At 47.5% G+C, this 20,862-nt stretch overlaps 1 protein-coding gene across 1 annotated transcript; it reads right to left on the reverse strand.

The window, feature by feature from the left end:
* Positions 1 to 229: 229 nt before the first annotated feature.
* On the reverse strand, positions 230 to 20,826 carry COPG1 (coatomer protein complex, subunit gamma 1). Its single transcript, XM_010572045.1, has 24 exons — positions 20,695 to 20,826; positions 17,180 to 17,232; positions 16,292 to 16,372; positions 16,122 to 16,193; positions 15,208 to 15,287; positions 14,247 to 14,322; positions 13,998 to 14,090; positions 13,575 to 13,661; positions 13,277 to 13,434; positions 12,548 to 12,681; positions 11,721 to 11,788; positions 10,782 to 10,970; positions 10,235 to 10,330; positions 8,605 to 8,848; positions 8,151 to 8,226; positions 7,702 to 7,805; positions 7,469 to 7,594; positions 6,966 to 7,034; positions 6,455 to 6,597; positions 4,912 to 5,083; positions 3,839 to 3,936; positions 2,181 to 2,319; positions 1,127 to 1,225; positions 230 to 516 (listed from the first exon to the last, which is right to left on the reverse strand). Exons 1-24 carry the CDS (start codon positions 20,729 to 20,731, stop codon positions 386 to 388), a joined length of 2,625 nt encoding a protein of 874 aa, XP_010570347.1. The 5' UTR covers positions 20,732 to 20,826; the 3' UTR covers positions 230 to 385.
* Positions 20,827 to 20,862: the final 36 nt, after the last annotated feature.

Below are 20,862 nucleotides of genomic sequence, written 5' to 3' on the forward strand. Positions count from 1 at the left end.
AGGCGGAGGCCGGGCTGGGCCCCGGCCGCGGAAACGACTTTCCCGCCCCGTCAGGCAGGCGCGGAGGGAGAGCCACGGCGTGGTTTTATTGGAGACACATACAAAAAGCCAGGGAGCGGCTGCCGGGGCCTGGCGTCGCCTCTCCGCCACAGGTGCCACCGCGACAGAAACGGGCCACCCGCCACGACCCCCCCCAGTGCAGGGACAAAGTGCTTCGTATAATCGGACCTTAAAAACATCGTTATTTTATAGACAGAGCCCCAAATACAGCTGGACTGCAGAGAACACAAAAGCTGCTGTAGTGAACGTGATCCCTATTCTGCTGCCAGAGAAAGAAGCGTTGCCCGCGGGGCCTCGGTGTCAGGACAGTCCTGGAAATGGTGGTTTATCCCACAGACGCCATGATCACATCCACGGGGAGCTCCTCTCCGCTGCGGGCGGTGACCTGCATCGTCACGGTGTCGGTCAGGACGAGACGAGACCGTACCAGGAGGTCATGGCCACCCCGGAACACACCTGGAAGGGAGAGCGGGAGGAAGGAGTCAGTGCTCCCCTGCAAGCCTAAAAATGAACACTACTGCTTGGCAAGGGCAGGTTTCCCACAGGTAGTCTGGCAAATCCCCAGCGCTGGGCCAGGAGAGACCCTCGAGCAGCACACTTCTCATTCATTGTAACGTACCTGGGACTCCTGCTACTGTAAAACTCATGAAAGCAAAGTGTAAGATAAACTCCAGCTGAGAAGAGATCCAGGCACTCTTTCAGTGACTACCAGTCACTCGCCAGAGTGACAGAGCTCCAGGACACATCCGTTTTGCCAGGCAAGGGTGCTGTCTTTTCCCCCACAGGCTCACTCCAAACCAGGATGCCGCAGATCATGAAGACAGCAAATTCTACCCAGCTGAGCCCGGGGCTGATCCCAACATCCCCCTGCCACAGCACCCTTCCTGATCCCAACACCAGCTGCTCTACACTTGCGGAGACAGAAACCATGGCAGGCACAAGCCTCCAAATCCTACCCAGAGCGCAGTCAGCTCCATCAGAAATTCCTGCCCAGTTTTCAACAGGCATCTCTGTGCGACCTCCCAAAGAACTGCTCCTCAAGCAGAGACCTCAGCCCACAGCTTACCTGCCAGGTACAGTGTGTGAGAGTTCTTGTTATCTGGCACTTTATCTGATCGCTCACAGGGCTGCATCCCCAGGAACTTCACGATATTACTAACTGCCTCTGTTAAGAAAAAATAAATAAAACAGGCTCCGTGTCACAGGTATCGTAACAGGGACACACAACATCTACAGGTGACTCAAGCCCTCCTTGCATGTTAGGGTTCATGTTCCTTGTCCCGAGGGACATGTAGCATTGGCCAGTATCATGGTTTTGGAGGCCACCAGGGAGGCAAAGGCAACACACAAAAACCCCACTGCCACACAGCAGTTCTGTTATCTGATGCAGCAAAGGTGCAACAGAAAGAGGAGGGTGAATGAGTCAGACAACGGAAGTAGGAGAGTGCAGCTTGCTGCACACTTACTGCACAGCCCTGACAGCCTGCTTGCTTCTCTGGGGACAGATGCAGAGGGAAAGAGACATCTTGCAGGAGACACAGGTCTTCAGGAAGAATTTGAAAAGGCTTCAGGGAGGGTATTTGAAATCCCAAGGGACTGTGCAAGAAAGCACAGAGATGGCTATAGGACAAGGACACCCTTCTAAACCATCAAAAGGACCAAGTTCTTACAGGCCTCTCAGGAAAAATAAAAGGAATCTTTAATACATGATGAAAGAGAAGAGGGCTTACACCACAAGCCTGCCCACCAACCTCATGTCTTCTGCTCTTTGCACCTTTTCTTACTGGTCTCAAGAAGGAAGTGGGAGCTCACAGCTGAACTATGGTCTGTCTGCTTGGGACAGTAGAGTGTGAGAGCAAAGCAAGACGTTCTCCTGCCTCCCACGATCCATCCTGGTCTCCACAGGGCCCAGAATACTAATTTGGTTTTTTGAAACCTGAATGAACTTGTTATCACAGTAACTGTAGCTCCCCATTTAACACCTGCACTGAAATAGCTTGTGAAGGGTTTTGCCCCATTAGCCTGTCTCTGAGAGATCTAAAGTGAGCCAGACTGTGCCTCTGGACTCTGCCTGCTGGAGGGAATGTTAAGAACTGTGCTGGGCTCAGACACCCCCTTACCTTCAAGGGTTTTAATAGCAGATAAAGTAAAGGTCTCTTCCTTTTCATACTCGTCACCCACTTCATCCCAGGCTGCTCCAAAGTTTGGCTTCAGAACTCGCTGGATGTGATCAGCCACTGTCACCTCCAGGTCTTCAAGCTGGTGGTAGAAGAGGTTCAAGTGAAACATGGTTGTTCTTAACCCTGCTATCTCCAGAGTGAACTTTAGACTGGATTCCCTGAGCTCAGGTGAATGTAGGAGACAGCCTCCACTTCCACTCATGGATATGTCAGAGCAAGCCCTGCCCCTTCTGGTTTGCTACAGCAAACATTGCTTGGTTGAGCAACTGCTAGGCATGACCAGTGGCTTTCCCAGGCCACTTCCAGGGTTTACAAAGCAGGTTCCCATTCTGAGCAGAGCCCTTGGCCTGACAGAGATCAAAGCACTGGACAAACGTCCAAAACAGAGGAAAAAACAAAAGCTAAGAAATAGCTGCTTGTGCTCACACATATGCAGCATTTGCTTCCCTGGAATGCACATAAGCTTGTATTTTGCCTTTCTGGCTTATCATTTTGTAGGCTGGTGAAGTACAGTAAGACACTGCCAGACACTTGCTATCACCTAACACTGCATGCCGGGTTAGCTGAACTGCTGCTGTGATTACATCTGTGCAAGGGAGAACGGGGCTTGTCCCTCCAGAGCATGTATTGAAGGGCAGTCAGTGCCAGAGCTGGCCAGACACCAGCCTGCATTCATTTTAGCAATCGCTGCAGGAAAGAACCTCCTCCTGATTCTAGCTGAAACACATGGAAGAGCTGGTTTAAATATCACTCAAATGCTGCAGTGCCTGCTGGGAAGCAGAGAGAGGGGTCAACCTCACACGTTCCATTGGGGAAAAACCCTCCCCACTCCTGGGAGGACTCTGTGTCCTCAGTGACTCACTGCACAGCAGTGCCTCTAATCAGATTCGCAGCAGTGACAGGCAACGCATAGAAAACAGCCTCTGGAGCTAACAGGGCAAGCTGAGGTTGTGTCACAACATCCCTTCCTCTCCGGAGGGTAAGCACCACCCTCTGTGAGCCAGTCTCAGTTTCTCACCAAGAATAAGTTCAGCTTCTTCCTTGTGCCTGCCTGGAAACGGCAAAGCCTGGAAGAGAGGTGCTTCTGCAGCATCAGTGCTTTCATCAGTCTTGGTGCTGGGGAGGGAAAAGCCCCACCTTCCCCAGAGGAAGAACAAGGACCACAATCTCCCTGTATCAGGCAAGCCACTAGGCAATTAACTGCATCACCACGGATAGCAATTCATGGAGAACAAATGATGACCAACGGCCCTCTGTCTCCAGAAATCTGACTGTGCAATTGCTGGAGCCTGTAGGACACAGTCAGCCAAACCTGGAAGACACACCACGGCCTCCCAAAACATAGGTATTCTGTACCGTCAGGTGTCTGCCTGGAGAGCAACAGGAGGATACTCCAAACAAGAGAAAAAAAGCTCTGCAAACCCATATTTGTATCCTGGGACAGACACCACAGAGACAGCAAGAACCCCCGCTTCATCCAATGCTGCCCACATCAGTGTCAGTGGTCACATCACTGCTTGCAGGGATCTGAGTACAGATCACAAAAACCCTCAAAGTGACAGCAGTTTCCCTGATCAGGTACACACACAGCTCCTTACCACATACTCATCCTCGTAACCTTCGTCGTCCGTCTCACCCGTGTTTGGATCACAGTCTTTGACAGTGAACTTCATCATGCAGCTGAAGGTACAGGCCACTGGAGGCAGGGGAGGCAAAGGCAAAGCTCACATTACCACCAGAACTGCACTCTCCTGCGGCAGAACGGAGGTGGGAGGTTTGGGGCAGCTGGGTTCTCCCCATCACTGTCAGCAGCACAGGCTTAGCCAGTGACCTAGAGAGGGCTCTCCCAACAGTTTCTGTCTCTCAAGGACAAGGTATTTATTTGTAATATTAAGGCTAGCAAACAGTGATGAAGACAGGCTCATGATGGTTGTACAAGACCATAATCCTCAGATCAAGTGCTATTACTGATGAACCTCAAGTTGTGTTGGGAATACTAACTAAACACGTCCCACCAGTGCGTTGTGAAGAGGCAAGATCCTTATCTAGGGAAGGTTCATGCGCCTCTGAAATGAAACCACCTTGCACTGCAGCACAGCAGCTGATTAATACCACTCGGCTGGGAGAGGAAGCGATGACTCATCCCTAAGAAGATAGGCACTGCTGGGTGAACAGCAGCAACACACAGAGGTGAGCAGTCCTAGAACACAAACCAGGGAGACCAAAGCACAGGTTCATGTTCTGCACCACCACAAATGAGGGGATGTTCAGTTCAGATAGACAACCCTGAAATTCTAGCAGTTTGTTTGAAATACCCCTTTTCTACTCAGAGCATCTGGGCACTCACAGCACTTTACAAGTACCAGCCTCCCCAGCTAAAGGACATGCCAGGGTGCACGGGAGATAAACTCAGCAGAGAGCTGAATGCTCATCTGCCAGCTCTCATAGCCTGACTCAACAATGCTACAGCACAAGGGAACCAGGATAGGAGAAGGGAGGCCTGACAGCCCCCAAACAGCAAAGAGAAGTCATGCTCAGCATCACTCAGGGCTGCACCCACACACAAGCTATAAATATCTGGCTAGGATGCAAGGTAGAATGTGTGGGGGCGAGCAATACAGTACGCTTAACTTGGGGTGCGTCAGGAAAACACAGAGGGCAAACTGTTTACCTGCTGTCGGATCCTCTTCAGATAGTGCCACCAGCGTGTAGCAGGTAGCCGGCTGGTTGTACACCAGGGTTTTGGCAGGTACATAGCCAATGACCTCATACCCCTCTGTTGGCTCCATCTGCACCGTGACATTCTCCAGGATCTGATCGTTCAGGGTGTTCGTGCAGTCAAACTAAACAGGGAAGGGGAAAGCAGCAACAGCTTGAAGTTCCTCGCTATAGATCTAATAGTAGACTCACTTTAGGCAGAGTGAGACCATGGTGTCAACTTGTGAACCCCTAGCTCTTTGTGTTTCAACACTGCACCTCACTATCAGCTAGCTAGTCATAGGGCTCATGCATTCCAGTTTAGTCACAGAGCAACTGTGACTAAAAACTACTCATTTAAATGCTTTAGGGGAGGAACTAAAACCCTGCAGGGGACCCCAGTGCTCCAGCAAGTTTTTGTGGTTTTTTTTTTTTAAGGAAACAACACTTAAAATGAACCAGCACACAACTATCCAATGGCTGCCCTCTGCAATCCAGGCAGGAGCACAAATTCAGCATAAGCAGGGATGTGTCAGCTTCTGCCTGTTCCAGTTCACCAGTTAGTATGGAACTTTTTCTTCTAAATGTACTTTGTCCTTTCTCCCTGGATGGTAATTCCCAGGTCAACTCTTTGCTGTATGGAAATCTGAGTACTGTGTTGCCTACGTCTCTTCACTTGATGCTACAGGGACGCAGTGACCCATAGCAGATGGGAAGAGGATCCTTTGCATGGCTCAAACTAGGGACAGTTTGAGCAAGTTTCAGCAAGCTTGATGGCTTCAGCAAGTTTAAACTTGCTGATTAGACTTCATTCCAGCTGCAGTGACAAGTCACTTAACCTCATAAAATTGCATCTGGTGGATGGACACCAGAAAAAAAGATCAACCCCTACGAGGACTGTGTAAGCAGTTCTGAGCTTTTGAGGAAGGAGCTGGCCAAGGACAAAACACTGCTGCTCACAAGCTAGCACAAGACTCACTGTGCCTTGAACTCCCCAAGGCCTAGGCAAAGATGCTGGCATGTTAATCCTAACATCTCACATGTAGCAGCAGGGCAGTACAGCCAAGGCCAAGATGTACAGAAAAAAGCACCTGTACTACACAGGCTAAAACAAAACGCGGGGGATGAAAAGCTCTCCCCCACCATGTCCCTTTCTTGGGTACCCTTTTCAGCCTCTCCAACATAGTAAGCTTTTATGCCCAAACCATGCGCTTGGGGACCCTGAGGAAAGGACATGGCTCCCCTTGCCAACTGCTCAGTGAGAATAGCCCCATCTAGTGCTTGTTTGATTTATTTTGACTGTACGTGTAAGCATGGTTCAGCCACACACACACACATGCTCCCCAATTAATTTTTCTGGGACTCTGCTGTCCTGGATGAGAAACTAAGGACTCCTCATTGCAGTGATGTGCTTTGAACACAGATATCCCTGAGCTATTTCTTCCCAATTGAGCTTTTAACCAGTCAGGAGCTTATTTTCCAATCCTGTTTCAGCACCACATGCCATAGCTACCCACCTGGAACACCATGTGGCTGACAAACGTGTGCTTGGTGCAACGAACCACATACTCTGTCTCCAGCTCTGTCAGGGCAACAGGCTCTGGGGAAGACTTGAAGAGCGGGCCCAGTCCCCGAAACTCTGGGATTGCCCCCAGTTGCTCTGAAACAGAGGACAGAAACCATTGCCTTCCCCAAGCCACAGGAAGGTGTTAGCAGTTTCAAAGCCCTCGTTTAAGTTGCCAGAAGCTGCTGCAGCAAGGAACTATCCATCAACCAACCATAAACATTCACTAGGGACTTTAAAAATTAAAGGCAGAGTCACCCTTTGCCCATATCTATTGCAAGATAGAAAGAACAGGACTGCAGGCACCCCCACTCCCCAGGAGTGAACAGTTGACTTAAAGTTGGGAGCCTATGTCACTCTCTGAAAGGAGATGGGAAAAAGCCAGAGGGGCAAAGGCAGGCTCAGCAAAAGGTGTCTGTATTTTTCTCACACACAGGCATAGGAGAGGCCTTGCATCAGTTTACCTTGGAATATTTCTTGCCGTGTTGCTGCCACCTTCTCTGGCTGTTTGACTACAGCAACAGGGGCATTTTCTGCAAAACAAAAAGAAAACAAACAAACAAAACCAAACAAAAAATTTGAAGGTGAAGAGTAAGAAGTAACTAAATCAGAAAACAGATCAATGTCTGGAGAGGGATTTGGCTAAGGAAAGAAAGTGAGCTTGTTTGTTATCTTGCTATGGACTAGACACCCATATTTAACTTCCTAAATACCTTTGGAACTGCAGCAGCTCCTATGAGGATTACCAGCTGTTACTATTATTAGCAGTTGGACTAAACCGAAACACTAATGTGGGAACAACCAGATTTGCTGGCCTTAGTCTTTACAGAAGATATAATCCCACAAAATTCACATAGGATGGAGCTCAGCAATTCCCAGCAAGCCTATTGCAGTCTGTTATCCGAGGGCTGGAGCTGCAAGGGAATTACTAGCAGTTTGGACCAGCATTCAGGGAACTGTTCCTCACCTGCTCTTTGCTCAATGATAGGAGCTGTTGCCAAAGGAACAGATTTCAAGTCAAAGGGTTTCTCAGAGGGCTCCAGGGTGTACTGATGCAGAGCTCTCTCCAGGCCAGGGATGGACACTGTCAAACCTGGGGACAGAAGGGACAGGTCACTGAAACCACAAATAATGCCAGCTCTTTGTCACTTGTTAAACAGGAAAGAGATGTAGACTTCTTTTGAGGACTTCCTGCATTACCATTCAGGATGTAGCCAGCATTGAGGGCTTTCTGCTTCTGCTCCAGAACATTCAGGTAGAAGGTGGCTCTGTCTCTCACTTCATTGTCATCATCCATCACACACCTGAGAGGAAAGTGGAAAACTTTCTTCAGTGCAAGGCAGCAGAGTCCACACAAATGAATCCAGGTGACTAAGCCACCTTACAGGGCCAGAAAGAACATGCCATAGGAGACAACCAGCAATCTACTAATAATTGTTTTGGAAAAGCAATCATCTGCCACACTTGGCTTCTGTCCACTTTGTGGTGCTGAATGCAGTGATGATCCCATCACAGGATCCCAGGTACCCACTGCACCTTCTCAGATCCACAGCTAGAAGAGACTAGACATGAATGGGGATGCTAACAAGCTCTCAAGAAAACACCATTTTCCACCCAGGATATACGAGAAACTCTGAGGTATAACTCACCTTTTCAGTAACACCAAGATACTGGGTAACATCTCCTCATTCTGGGCTCCAAACTTGGCCAGGGCACTTACAGCACCTGTAGCACAAGTCATAAAAACAAAATTAGAAAGCAAAGAAATCAGCTGAGGTTTCCTCCATTTCCTGGCCTTAATCAAATGCCATGTCAGAGATGCTAGCACTAGTATAAAGCATTACTGTGACTAGAAAGAGGCAGAGGTATTACAGCAAAGTGCCTGCAAACCTTCTCTGTCTAGTTTCAGAGTCACTGCGTCTCCGTCCCCATTTCTCACCTGCAGGCCACCTCTTCCATCAATACTACTGCAGGATCTTTGCTCTGTAAAAAGATCTGCTCAGGACTAGAGCAAATCACAGTCCTCAAAGCAGAGGTGTTCATACATTATATTTCCTTGAAGATCTGTCATAGGGCAGGCAGCTTTCCAGGTCTGTCTCTTACCTGCCCGGACTTCTTCATGCTCCAGGACAACCCTGTTGTAGATGAAGCGAATGTATTTGGAGGGATTGTTGGTTTTGGGCCCTTCCTGCCCCAAGAGGTGGAGGATACGAGTGGCCAGCACAGTGAATTCACAGTCCTCAATGAATTCACAGAGGTGAGACAGGCCTGTCTCTTTGCTCTCTGAGTTCTCCTCAATGATGCTAATGATGCAGTCCACGATGGCTCGCTTGTATTCAAAGCCGCCCTAAGGAGCAAAAGGAAACTGCTCAGATGGAAATCTCAAAGTATTTTAGAGACTCTGAACTAGCCAGACAGGAAAGAATCTCCTTCGAAAAGGTCACTCACACTCAGTGCTTTTAATCTGTGTTTGAAAGGAGAAAAGCAGTAATGCTGCCCCCACTTTTGACCCTCTTTACATCCAGAGGACCATCTAATATTCAAGCTCTCTTGCCAGCTCCCTTCAGAATGGCTGCAGTGAAGAAAAAAAACGAGTCCTAAAGAGGGTAAAAGAATCCATCTGCCTGAAGGGTTTACATCTCCTTCAAAATCCTCTGCTGCTAGAATTAGTGCATAAAAACAGCCATATGGGAGGAGAAAAAACCCAACCCTCTCCCCTTTAGCACCAGACATCTGAGGATGAATCACAAGAGAAATATATTAAGGATTGTATCTGCCACAGCAGGACCCAGCAAGTAGCCCCATTAGTGTGGAAGACAGGCAATCAATACCTCCCCAGGCACACCCCATAACCTGACATGCCATTAATGCTTGGTTATCTTCAGACATTATTTACTAGTGTCCTCAATACACACCAGGGGATTAAACTGCACACTATCCTCTGCCAATTACATGCACAGTGCTGGGCATTTGGGGGATCTTTCTGGAGCTACTTTGGATTAAAAAAAAGCTTTAAAACAGAATGGTTTGAACTATAAAACTACATTCAAAATGATACCATCCACCCACAGAAAACCTGGGAAAGGAGAATGGTCCATTTTTCACAGGAGCAAAATGAGATGCTCTGGTTTGTTCCCAAACGAGAGGCTGTAATTGGCAGAAAGTGATGTCAGAGCAAGCAGTGGTGCCAGCTGTGTTGCAGGCATGTTAGCTCATTTAGAAATGGCTTTAGCAAACCTCTGTAAAGCTGTCTTTCTGCAATTTATGTCTGACTGAATGCAGAGAATGGTTATAGGTACTCGTGATCCCTTCACTGCCACAGCACAGGGAACAGAACAAAAGTGGTCCCATGTCATCAATAAATAGGTTGTTATCGAATCTGTGTACAAGACAAAACTTCTTGGAATTTGCTGTCAAAGTATAAAAGAAAGCTGGTTCAAATGTGAAACACATGGACTGCCAACAGATCTGCTGTTGTCTGCATTTGCTTTGAGAGTTAATAAACTCCCAGAAAAATCAAAGAATGAAAACCACATTAAAAATATGCCTGGCAGTATGCATATAACTATTGTGCACAGCTGGCCATTTCTGCCAGTTAGACTGCAAGCATTTTAGAGAGACACTTACTGCACAGCATTATCAGTAAAAGCTTGACTCTCACAGGGGCCACTGTGCAGTCCTGCAGTTCATACATACAAACAAGGAACACAAAGTAGTTGTCCTGCAAACTTACCTCTTCCCGAAGCATAGTGAAGAGAAAGTTCATGAGGACAGCGTGTTTGCGAGGGTACTTCTGACACAGTGCATTGATGGCCTGCACCACTACAACCTGGAGGAAAAGAGGGGCAAGTAAAAAAGGATTCTGTCTCACCAGGCAGGAAAAAAAAGTTGAATTGTGTCAATTTTGTGCTGGTCCCTAGCCTGGAAACTACTGTTTTGCCTTTACTTAGCCAACACATGCAGTTCCAGGAGGTATAATCCTAGGAATTGGAGGAGATTGATCTTCATGCACTGGCCAGCCCCTAGCAAAAGCCCACACCCTCTGGAAAGAAGAAAAAGAGATTTAATTCTCAAGGGGCATCTTCCTAGAAGAGAGCATGTGACTTTGGAGCTGGGTGTTGTACAACTGAGGCATGGCTTAGGCTGATAGCCTCAGATATTTTCTCTTCCCTGCAAATACTCTGCAGCCCAGCTCCTGGAAGGAGCTCCATGCAGGTTTCAGTGTGCACACAGGGGTTCCTACAGGAACCTGCATGTCCCTCCTCCTCCCACTTCCTTACTTTGAACTCATCTGAGATTTCTGACATGAAAGAGGAGATCTGCTTCATGAGCCGGTCAATGCTGCTCTCACTGCCGGTTTTCAGCAGTGTGGTGATGGCCAGGGTGGCTATGCTGCGGTTGGAGTCCGTCACAAGGTTCTCCAGGTCTAGATTACAGGCAGTCACAGCGGATGGGTGCTTCATGGCCACCTAGAGCAGAGAAGGAAGAGTGGAAATCACTCAGATGCAAAAGGCCCAGTTGGCAAAACCCACCAAGTCTCTATAAGCTCTCACTCCTTCCTGTAAAAATAAATGCTACAGACTGTACATGAGGGTCATCTCAGACAAACAACTAAGCTGAGGTTAAAGTAACAAGCTCTTCCTGCAGAATTGCATCTCTTGCTGGAAGAGAAGCAGTAGTAATAAACAATCTTTCAGTATTTTTAACTCTCTCATTCTCCTCTATATATTAAGAAAAGAAAGCTATGAACTCCCAACAAAAATTCAGTGAGCCTAGCTGTGCAGAACAGCTTTGTGGGTGAAAGCACAGCAGTGACTAGATGTTGCCATTCTGCCTTTTTCTTTCTTAGAGTTTACAAGGTCAAGGGAAAAGCTGGAGCAAAGATTGCCACGGAGCAGGCAAGAAGCAGCATCAAGGTTTGATCCCTGTTTTACAAGGAGCTCCTTCACCACAGAAAGCTCAGAAGGGAAAGCAGTAACACGTAAGACCAGTGACACTCTTTATAGAGACCTGTGAAAATGATTGCTTTCCCCACCCACTTCTGTAAAGTGTTCTTTGAGGTTTTATTCCACTCAGAAAACAATGAAACATAAGGTTGTAGCCCAGGGTAGAGGTTATTCACACAAAATCATCACACAATCTGTCCCCTTTTCTCTTCTGAAGTCTGCACCTCCCTCTATATGAAAAACTATTACAGCTCCCAAGAGACTGGCTCCTACCTTGTTGAGGGTACGGACAGCTGCATATCTCAGTGCTGCTTTCGGGGAGCTGCAGAACAACTGCAAAACTGCAAGGTGGGAAAATCAACAAAGGCAGATGTTTAGGCAATCTGTTATTGAGAAGTGCTTCACACCTAAAGCAAGACCTTCATTGAAGAGACAGCTGCAAGCACAAGATAACTATAAGCATGCTTAAGAAGCAACTGTGAATTTACCAGCTTCCTCCCTCCCTCCCAACCCCTTTGCAAACATCCCTGTTAACAACTAGCTCTTACCCACCTCCCCCTTTTTCCATGGTGCTATCCTTCGCTCCTCTTGAAAGCCAATTTAATCACCTTGTCATCTTTCCTATTAAGTCAATTTGAACCGCTGTTCTCCATTTCTATGCAAACCCCGTTCCTTTCCAAGGGCTGGCCCACGAAGGGCACCCTCCCTGTGCAGAGAGGTGGCACACAGCCTCCCTACCTGCCAACAGTCCCAGCTCAGGGGAACCTTTGGACTGGACTGAGCTGAAAAGGCAGGACCCCAACACCTTGGCTTCTTGTACAGTTACACTCAGTCTAAAGCAGGGAGATTTATCCCTTAGAATTCAGCCCTGTTTCACAGAAAAAGAAGGATCCCTCCAGTAACCCACACTTGAACACACCAGGCAAATACCTTTACAGGAGCAAAGCTATTCACACACACCACAGGCTCTCAGCAGCAGCATAAAGCAACAAAGGGTACGGCAGCATTACAAACAAGGTCCTTCTTTCTTGGGGTAATCAGCAGGTGTCACCACTGCAGGCCCATAATCCCCTTGTCATTCCCGTGAGTGCCACATTTACCTGAGACAGCCGGAGCCAGCTCTTTGGCAGTGCAGTTAGGCAGGTTAACGATGGCAGATGCAGCTTCGTAGACCACCATCTCATGCTTGTTTCTTAGGCAGCTCTCAATGAAATCGAACAGGGGGCTATCACGGCTAAAGGACAAAAAACCCACAAGAATGAATTAAAACAAAGTTGCTAACAGAAATGAAGATTTTGGCAGCAGAAGTGGGCAGGTCTCATAGCCTGTAGAAAGGTATAAGCAGCCACAAATCCACTGTCCCCAGCTTTTGCAGTGGTCATTATACTGTACTTCCAGCATGCTTGGGCTGGAAGTCAGGCTGTCTTCTGAGAAGACACACTCTGCCTTACAGGCTAAAGGGAATCTCCCTCAGCCCTCACACACCAAGAGTTGACTGTCCACACCAAAAGTCTTATCCACCAGGAAGCCACAATGCATGCATGGTAGCCAAATAATTACAGAAGACAGAGAAAATGAAGTAGAATATCTCAATAACATAGAATATCTCAAACACACAGACAAGACTCACAGAAGCCATCGCATAACAACCATGAAAGCATCCTGTATTTTCTCTGATGCCTTTTACCCAACAATAAGAGGGTAGAAGCTGCACACTGCTCTTCAAAGACAGAAATAATTGCCCTCACAAGATAGCAAGCGAGCCTGCAAGAAGAGGTGGAAGCAGGACCTGAGAAAATTCTTCCCACAGGGCAAAGGAGCCCTCTCACCTGCCAGCCTCTTCCTCCAGCAGCTTGCTGGCTACTCGAATCATCATGCAGTAGGCAAATGGTGACTTGAGGCCATGGCGTGTGAACTTGCTGAGCATCTTGTTGACTGCCAGGCGGTCATTCTTCCGCACATGGTAGAGCAAGCCCAGAGCATGATACTGTGCAGGGAAAGAAATCGTCACAAACCCACCGTGTGTTCTTTCCACCTGTTGCCCAGAGGTGCCTGGCTGAGCTCTAGCAGTTTGCTCCACTCCCAGCTGCTGCTTGCTATTCCCCATGTTGGCAGCGGGTTTCCTACCTGCACCATGATATTGTCACTGGAAGCTGCCTCCTGAGCCTCATTCACCCAGCGTTTTACCACATCATAACTGGTCTTCAACAGGTGCTGGGGAGAGACAAAGCCACAGACAACCCATGAGAGAAGGATGGAGGAAGCTTTGGGAATCACAGGTCATATTAAGAAGCAACAAGCCCTCCCCATGAGGGTGCTGGTGACAGCAACTTATAGAATAGCAAGGGATCAGCACGCAGAGACCTGGTCATGATGGCTGCAGCCTCAAGAGGTCGATGATCTCCCACAAAGTCAGCACCAGCCCCTCAGTTCACAAAGAGGGGAATAGCAACAATGAAAGCCTGAAACTCCCAAGATGTCCAGTCCCACCACAAATGACTGCTTCCCAGCTTGACTGTCCCTCGGGCCCGCCCTGCAGGGAGTACATACCAAGGAGGACACCAGAGCAGAGCTGGATACACTTGGCACTTTGTCAACAATTGCCTGCTTCATGTAGCGCTCAATGGCCTGCAACATGGTACTCTGCAGGGAGAGTGAAACAACAGGCGATATGCAACAGCCATTAGGATTGTGAAAGGGGAGATGCAAAGGCAAGAAAAGCAGAGTGGAAGATGGGACGGGGTGAAGTAGGGAAAGGTGAAGGGCCTAGAGCTGCCCCAAGGGAAAAGCAGCACTTACATCAGTGATTTGACAGAGCGCTCTCACAGCAGGGCCTCGGTAATTGTCATCCTTCCCAGTCATGTCTTTGGTTAAGCTGGTTGAAAACAGGAAGCTCTCAATACTGCACTCCTGAGCCAGCAGCTCTCAGGTGCACGCACACTGCACACAGAGCAGCAGGCAGCCAGCACCACAGCTGAATGACAAGCAGGCAACTGCAGGTCTCAGGCAAGTCCCACCGGGGCGGGAATGCAGGAGAAAAAGATCAGTACTCAGGTTCCAAACCCATCAGCAGGCTGTATGGGCTCCTGATCACCAAGCAAGGTGGGAACACACACACATACCCCTGAGGCATTTGCCCTCCTTACTGAACGCTCATTTACTGGTCAGTGCGAGACCGGGGATGGGATTTCACCACATTGCAGCATTTGGGACTGGGTTCTGTCCACTGCATGGCCTCGGCCCTCAGCAGACCCTATACCCTCAGGGTCCTGTGTCCCCATATGGCACCAGCCATTCAGTGGGATGATCAGCAATTCAGGAATGACTCACAGAGGGAATTTTGTTCCCCGGTGAAGTCGCATCCTGTGCTGCTACAGGAGCAGTAAATCCTTTCTACCTGTTGAAAGCCCTGGGATTTATGCCAGAAATCTTCAAAAAGCTTCAAGGCATTCAGACAGAAAATGTTAATGAAACAGCCTTTTGCAAAAGGGGAAAAAACAGCAGTGCTGCCATATCATGTAACCAAAAGGGACAGTCCAAACACCCATGGGCAGGAGTTACGGGGACACAGCGCATTTCACATGCATCACTAGGAGTTCAATGTCTGTATTTTAATGGCCTATTTCAAAGGAAAAATTTTTCTCACCAAGGACATTCCCTATCCTCACCCTGCTTAGGGACTACAGTTATCTCCAAGAGGTTGGACAGGCATTACTGGAGGACATGTGAATATAACAGTAAGAAAAGTGAAGTGACTGACCTGCTAGTAACAATGATTACATCTTCTGCAATAGAAGACATCTCTTTGATAGTCAGGTAACACATCCTGCGAAGAGTTGGCTGACAAGGAAAGAGGGAAGACAGACATTAGCTGAGAGGATCCCGGATAGGATGGGATCTCAGTTTTCCCTGCTCCTATGATTTTATTGTGAAGATCAAGAACCTGATACCTTCAGAGAGTGCCAGTGTCTGAGTATAAAAGACGTACAAACCCCATACTGATTAACAAAATAATTCTTCCTCTTCTAAATCTCTCAACCTTAGGGTGAAGCCACAGAGATACCAGATTTAGCTGGATCTACAGTTTCACCTTTCACTTGTCATCCACATGAACAAGGAGAAAAGCTTGAAATCATTAGCTGAAGGCAGCCTGTTACATCAAAAGCAAGAAAGCAAGTGATTTATTTTCCTGAGTCTGGGGATTTCTACACTGGTCTGTTGATTTTAATGCCTTGCGGTTTGGGGGACAACTAGCAATGGTACTATTGCTGTGGGTAGGTACTAATTCCTGGCCTCCTCCAGGACACACAGTCATTGACTCTCAGCAGGAAGCAGGATCTTTTAATACTGGGCACAAAGCATAGTGTATTCTAGCTGATTATATGTTTCATCTGTGCCTAGCACAATCTCAAGAGTTAAACAGCAATTCAGAGGGAGGAATCTCTGTCTCAAGAACAGAGAATGCTTCAGTTAAGCTGCTACAAGGTCTGGGAAGGGCTAGGAAGCTGATCTCTCTTTCCGAACTTTCATCCTACTCTTCCCACTCATATCAGATAGCTCCAGACAGGATGGAAAAGCTGACTGTATAAATATGCACATCTCAAGGCTGAAAAAGACACTGTTGACAACATGTCCCACCAGATACATACAGCAGAAGACAAAAAGCAGACTTACATCATTGGACTGAAACAGCTTGGTCATAGCAAAGAAGGATTCAGTAGCTTCCATGACACCAAGGTGCTCCCCCTAGAAGATATTTGGAAAGAAGGAAATCCCAGTTATCACAACCAGCTTTGGGCCTGCTGCAGGTGTCTCTGTATAGGTGTAAATTTTCTCTCTCTTACCTGGTTTATGAGATACAGGATCTTGGTGAGGATATGAGCACATTTTCGTGGGTTTATGGGGGTCTCATTAAACACTCGTGCCTGGAAACAAAGCATAGACAAGGATGCTGACACCAACACCTCCTTGAAAACACTTTCCTGTCTGGTCTTGGCCACTGATACAAACAACACATTGTAAGTGAGGTATGGCAAGACTCTTAATGACTTTGGATCAGATTTCCCCTCAATTCCCGTTAAACATGGAACCCTTTTAAACAGCTAGTTCTACACTCTGGGATTGCAAATCCAAGTGCAATTAAGGTTTAAAGGCCAAATCCTCATCACACTTTCACCCACACAAGTCTGGAATTTGTGCTAGCTAAAACACTGCTCTTCTGACAGATGTACGCAAGCTCTGCGAGGCTAACAGGAGCCAACACCATTCACAACGTTGCAAGCAAGCAGATAACGCTGAAACAACAGGGTCTGGCGATCAAGAAGTTTACCTGCTGTTGAATAGAAAGGCATTTTTTCAGGGCAAATTCATAGACTATTCAGTAACCACTCACACCCTACCCATTAACTTTGTCACCTACAAGACATTCGGGGTGTTCAAGGCCAGTTTCCCAACCTTCCTGTTTTAGGGTGAGCTTTCCCAGATAATTTTATTAATTTTATTACTATTTATAGTTCATGGTCTTTAATTCATTACAAAGACCATTTCAACCTTCTCCCTTCCTCTCTCCAACAATAAAATAAGAACTAACGGGAGTGTTGCCCATTTCTTTCAGAGCTAGCAGGAATGTAACAACCACCACTTCCTTGCTGAAGTTGTCCAGTGACCTACTCATGAGAGGGAGAGTTTCTATCCAGAAAGGGGTACACAAAGGAGATCATCTAAGGATTTACCTCTTGCAAGACTGCACTCTTCTCCAGGTGCTGGAATGGGTTGGAGCCCCCACCTGCAACATAAAGATAGTAAAAGTCTTTCCAGGGATAGCGCTATGGGAAAGTAACTTTCTAACCATGCCCATACTTTAAAAGCAGACTGAGCACTTTGGGGTAATTTTTCATGAATACCAAGCAACCAGAGCTCCCTCTTTTAACTGATATTAATTGGATATCTTCATAGCAGTTAGGGAAGGCAGAGCAGATAGGACATTCTTCAGTTTGTCATCCCCTCCAGAAGTAACTAGCCATGAACCGAGGCAGACTGATTAGCTGTAACTAACTGTGCTCCACAGTTATCCCCAAAGACCTATTTCCACTCCCTGGGCTGGGAGCTTGCTTATAGTTAGGGCATCAATAAGACAGGCCTAGAAACAAAAGCTCAGACAAAAAGAGGTACCGCTTGTGCCATGGTTTAACCCCAGCCGGGAACTAAGTACCACACAGCCACTCACCCACTCCCTGCCCCACAGTGGGATGGGGGAGAGAATTGAAAAAAAAAAAAAAAAAAGTAAAACTTACGGGTTAAGATAAAGACAGTTTAATAGGACAGAAAAGGAAGGGGGTAAAAAAAGAATATACAAAACAAGTGATGCACAATACAATTGCTCAGCCAATCCCTGAGCTGTGGTGTCCCCTGGCCAACCTTCCCAGTTTATATAGTGGGCATGACATCATATGGTATGGAACACCGCTTTGGCCAGTTTGGGTCAGCTGTTCTTGCTGTGTCCCATCCCAGCTTCTTGTGCACCCCCAGCCTCTGCTGGCAGGGCAGTATGAGAAGCTGAGAAGTCCTTTACTTAGTATAAACACTGCTTAGCAACAACTAAAACATCAGTGTGTTAACAATATTATCCTCATCCTAAATCCAAAACACAGCACTATACCAGCTACTAGGAAGAAAATTAACTTTATTCCAGCCGAAACCAGGACAGCTTGCCAGACTGGTGAGTCAGGAGTGCTTTATCCCTCCCTTATAAACCAATCAGGAATCCACCAGTAAAGTATTTTTGGCTCTATCACTAATTAACAGAACAAGACAGTGGACTAGACAGTCTGGACACAGAGTAACTGTCATTGTTCCACTTAACAGAATAAATTATATTAAATAATTAAAACCCTCACCAATTAGGGACGAAATAATCAGAGGGAAAAGCACTATCATTCTGCATGGTCTCTATTAGCTCGCCTCCTAAGCATTTGTGAGCTGCAGCTTTTCAAAAGCTGCCAGTTATTGATAAGCAGGTTTTAATTAGTACCTATGTTCAGCCTGGCCCTGGGACAAAATGCAGCCATTTCCAGCACCGTTCCAATGTTTAACAAGCCTGATCCGCCAGAGAGCACAGCTCCTGGGCACAGCTCCAATCTGACCTGGGCTTGAAGCATCCTATGCTGGTGCCAGGAGCCTTTGCAAGAGTAAGCCTTACACTTAAAGGCAAACAGATCTGCACTCTGGCTCCTTCACGGTTCATAAACTGCCCTCGTCTGGCTCAGAAGAAGTTTGCAAATGCAGTAGGTGGCTCAACAAAGCAGACACTTATGTGGGGTTGCGGAGTAAAGGAAACAAGGGGAATGAACAAAAACATCTCTCGTATGAGTATGAACCAGTTCTAGTGTGAACATGTGAATGTGTTCCAAAAAACCTGTCCAGCAGCACAGTATTTCCCATGGCCCAGCTTGTCTACAATCTCTAAATCAGCCATGAACAATAGAGCATCGCCTCTTCATCTTTCATAGCACTAAGGATCTTGAAATATATTGTAAATGAGGTCTTGGTCCTCACAGCACCCTGTGTCAAAGTATTCTTCCATCAGAGAAGGAGAAAGACCCAGGGAAGGCAAAGGCTGTGTGTTCAGAAAGCTCCCAGTATTGGATGACTAACAACAATTTTTACTGATTTGCAGAGAAACAGTCACTGAATGAGCAAGGATCTCAGAACAACTATATGCCCAAAATAACATCTCAAAGTGCATTTCTGAAAGCCAGTGGAAGCAGCTCATGCAAGGCTACCTAAACCATCCATGAAAAGCAAAGACACAGAAGCCAATTAAGCGTACACATTCATCTCAACAAAAAGACTGCCCTGTTAGCCTTTACATGGAAAGAATGTGTATACAAGGCCTGTAAATTCAGGGATGATGCGCTACACCTAATACTGAGAACGACAAGCACTCGGGCTATACGTTTTGGACATATACACAATCCGCAGGAGAAAGGCAGGCACAGTAAATGCTAGGAATCTTCATTCGAGACAGAAGCAAAAAGATGAGAAGTAAATGCAATAGCGAAGAAAAAATGTTGGGAAGCACACAAGCAGCAGTTGCAGAAAGAAGAAAGGAGAGCACTGTGAGCTCTTGGTATGAACAAAATCAACAAGAGTCAGCACCATAATACAAGGAAGCGCATCTCCTGCCAGCCTTGGCTATAGGTAACACCAATACCTTGAAGCGTGCAGCAGGTGCAAATGAAGAATAGCCCCAAAAATGAAAGCCAAGAGCGATTCCCCTCCAACAGTTGCCTCACTAAATTCTCCACTTATCAAGACGTCACTGGTGGCTTTGGACAAGGGAAACAAGGGCAAAGCATTTAATGCGTATTAAAATAAAAAGCAAGCACAGTCACACAGAACAATCACTAAGATTTATGCTGAATCAATTCGCTTCGGGACGTACTGATTTGTTATGCAGAACAAGCTGCGTAAAAAGCTTCATAGGAAGATGAAAAAGATACCACATGAAGATGAAAAAGGCACAACCATGAAAGTAAACACTGTCACATCTAGTCTTGATTCCACCTGAATTACACAACACATAAAATATCAACCTCTTCCTTACTACTTGTGCCTAAAGTTTTGAAAGGTCAAGCAATTGCTTCATGTTTCCTCAGTGCCCTTAGCCTTTCAGATCCACTGAAAGTGGCAGCAATCTTGTTGGAAGAGCAGACCATGTGTGTCAGAAAAAGTGCCAGAAACTACAAATTGGATTCTACCCTGCTTTAGCACCCGGTTTGCAAGCTGGGCAACTGTGAACAGGGCTAATATGCTCAACATTTAGTCTCAGACTCTGCCTCTGGTGACGCAGCAGGTAACCTCGGTGTGCTGTACCAATGCAACTAGTTTAGCCACTGGTTGCAGCAGTGAAAGGAGGATGGCAGCAGACTGCTCTAGTGCTTCCACAGTGCTTCTCACTGCGCTCTTGTGCACGCCAGCCAGCCCCTGCTGCAAAGCTGGTACCGAGTCTCCCCTCACAGCTCCCCCTTACCCACAGGGGGGATCTCCCCTCACAGCTCCCCCTTACACACAGGGAGGATCTCCCCTCACAGCTCCCCCTTACCCACAGGGGGGATCTCCCCTCACAGCTCCCCCTCACCCACAGGGGGATCTCCCCTCACAGCTCCCCCTTACCCACAGGGGGGATCTCCCCTCTCAGCTCTCCCCGGCCTCCTCTCAGAGCCCGGCTCCCCCCGCCTCCCCTCACCCGACTCCTCGTCTTTCTTGTCGAACTTCTTCAGCATGGTGCTGCCGAGCGGCCCCTCGGTGAGGCCCTTCCCGCCCGTGGCAGTCCCGATCCCGATCCCGATCCCGATCCCGGTCCCGATCCCAGTGCCGGTGCCACCGCCCGCCCCTTCCTGCTCCCCGCCCTTTC

This window comes from Haliaeetus leucocephalus, unplaced genomic scaffold (assembly GCF_000737465.1).
Source record: "Haliaeetus leucocephalus isolate CR32 unplaced genomic scaffold, Haliaeetus_leucocephalus-4.0 Scaffold2, whole genome shotgun sequence".
NCBI classification, from domain to species: domain Eukaryota; kingdom Metazoa; phylum Chordata; class Aves; order Accipitriformes; family Accipitridae; genus Haliaeetus; species Haliaeetus leucocephalus.

Excerpts from the sequence above, each read along its gene's own strand:
- COPG1 (XM_010572045.1), bottom strand. The coding sequence starts at position 20,731 with ATGCTGAAGAAGTTCGACAAGAAAGACGAGGAGTCGG. Across the intron at positions 13,662-13,997 it reads CTGCTCTGGTGTCCTCCTTG|CACCTGTTGAAGACCAGTTA; the intron begins GTATGTACTCCC and ends GTCTCTCCCCAG. Across the intron at positions 7,806-8,150 it reads ATCTTGGTGTTACTGAAAAG|GTGTGTGATGGATGATGACA; the intron begins GTGAGTTATACC and ends CTTTCCTCTCAG.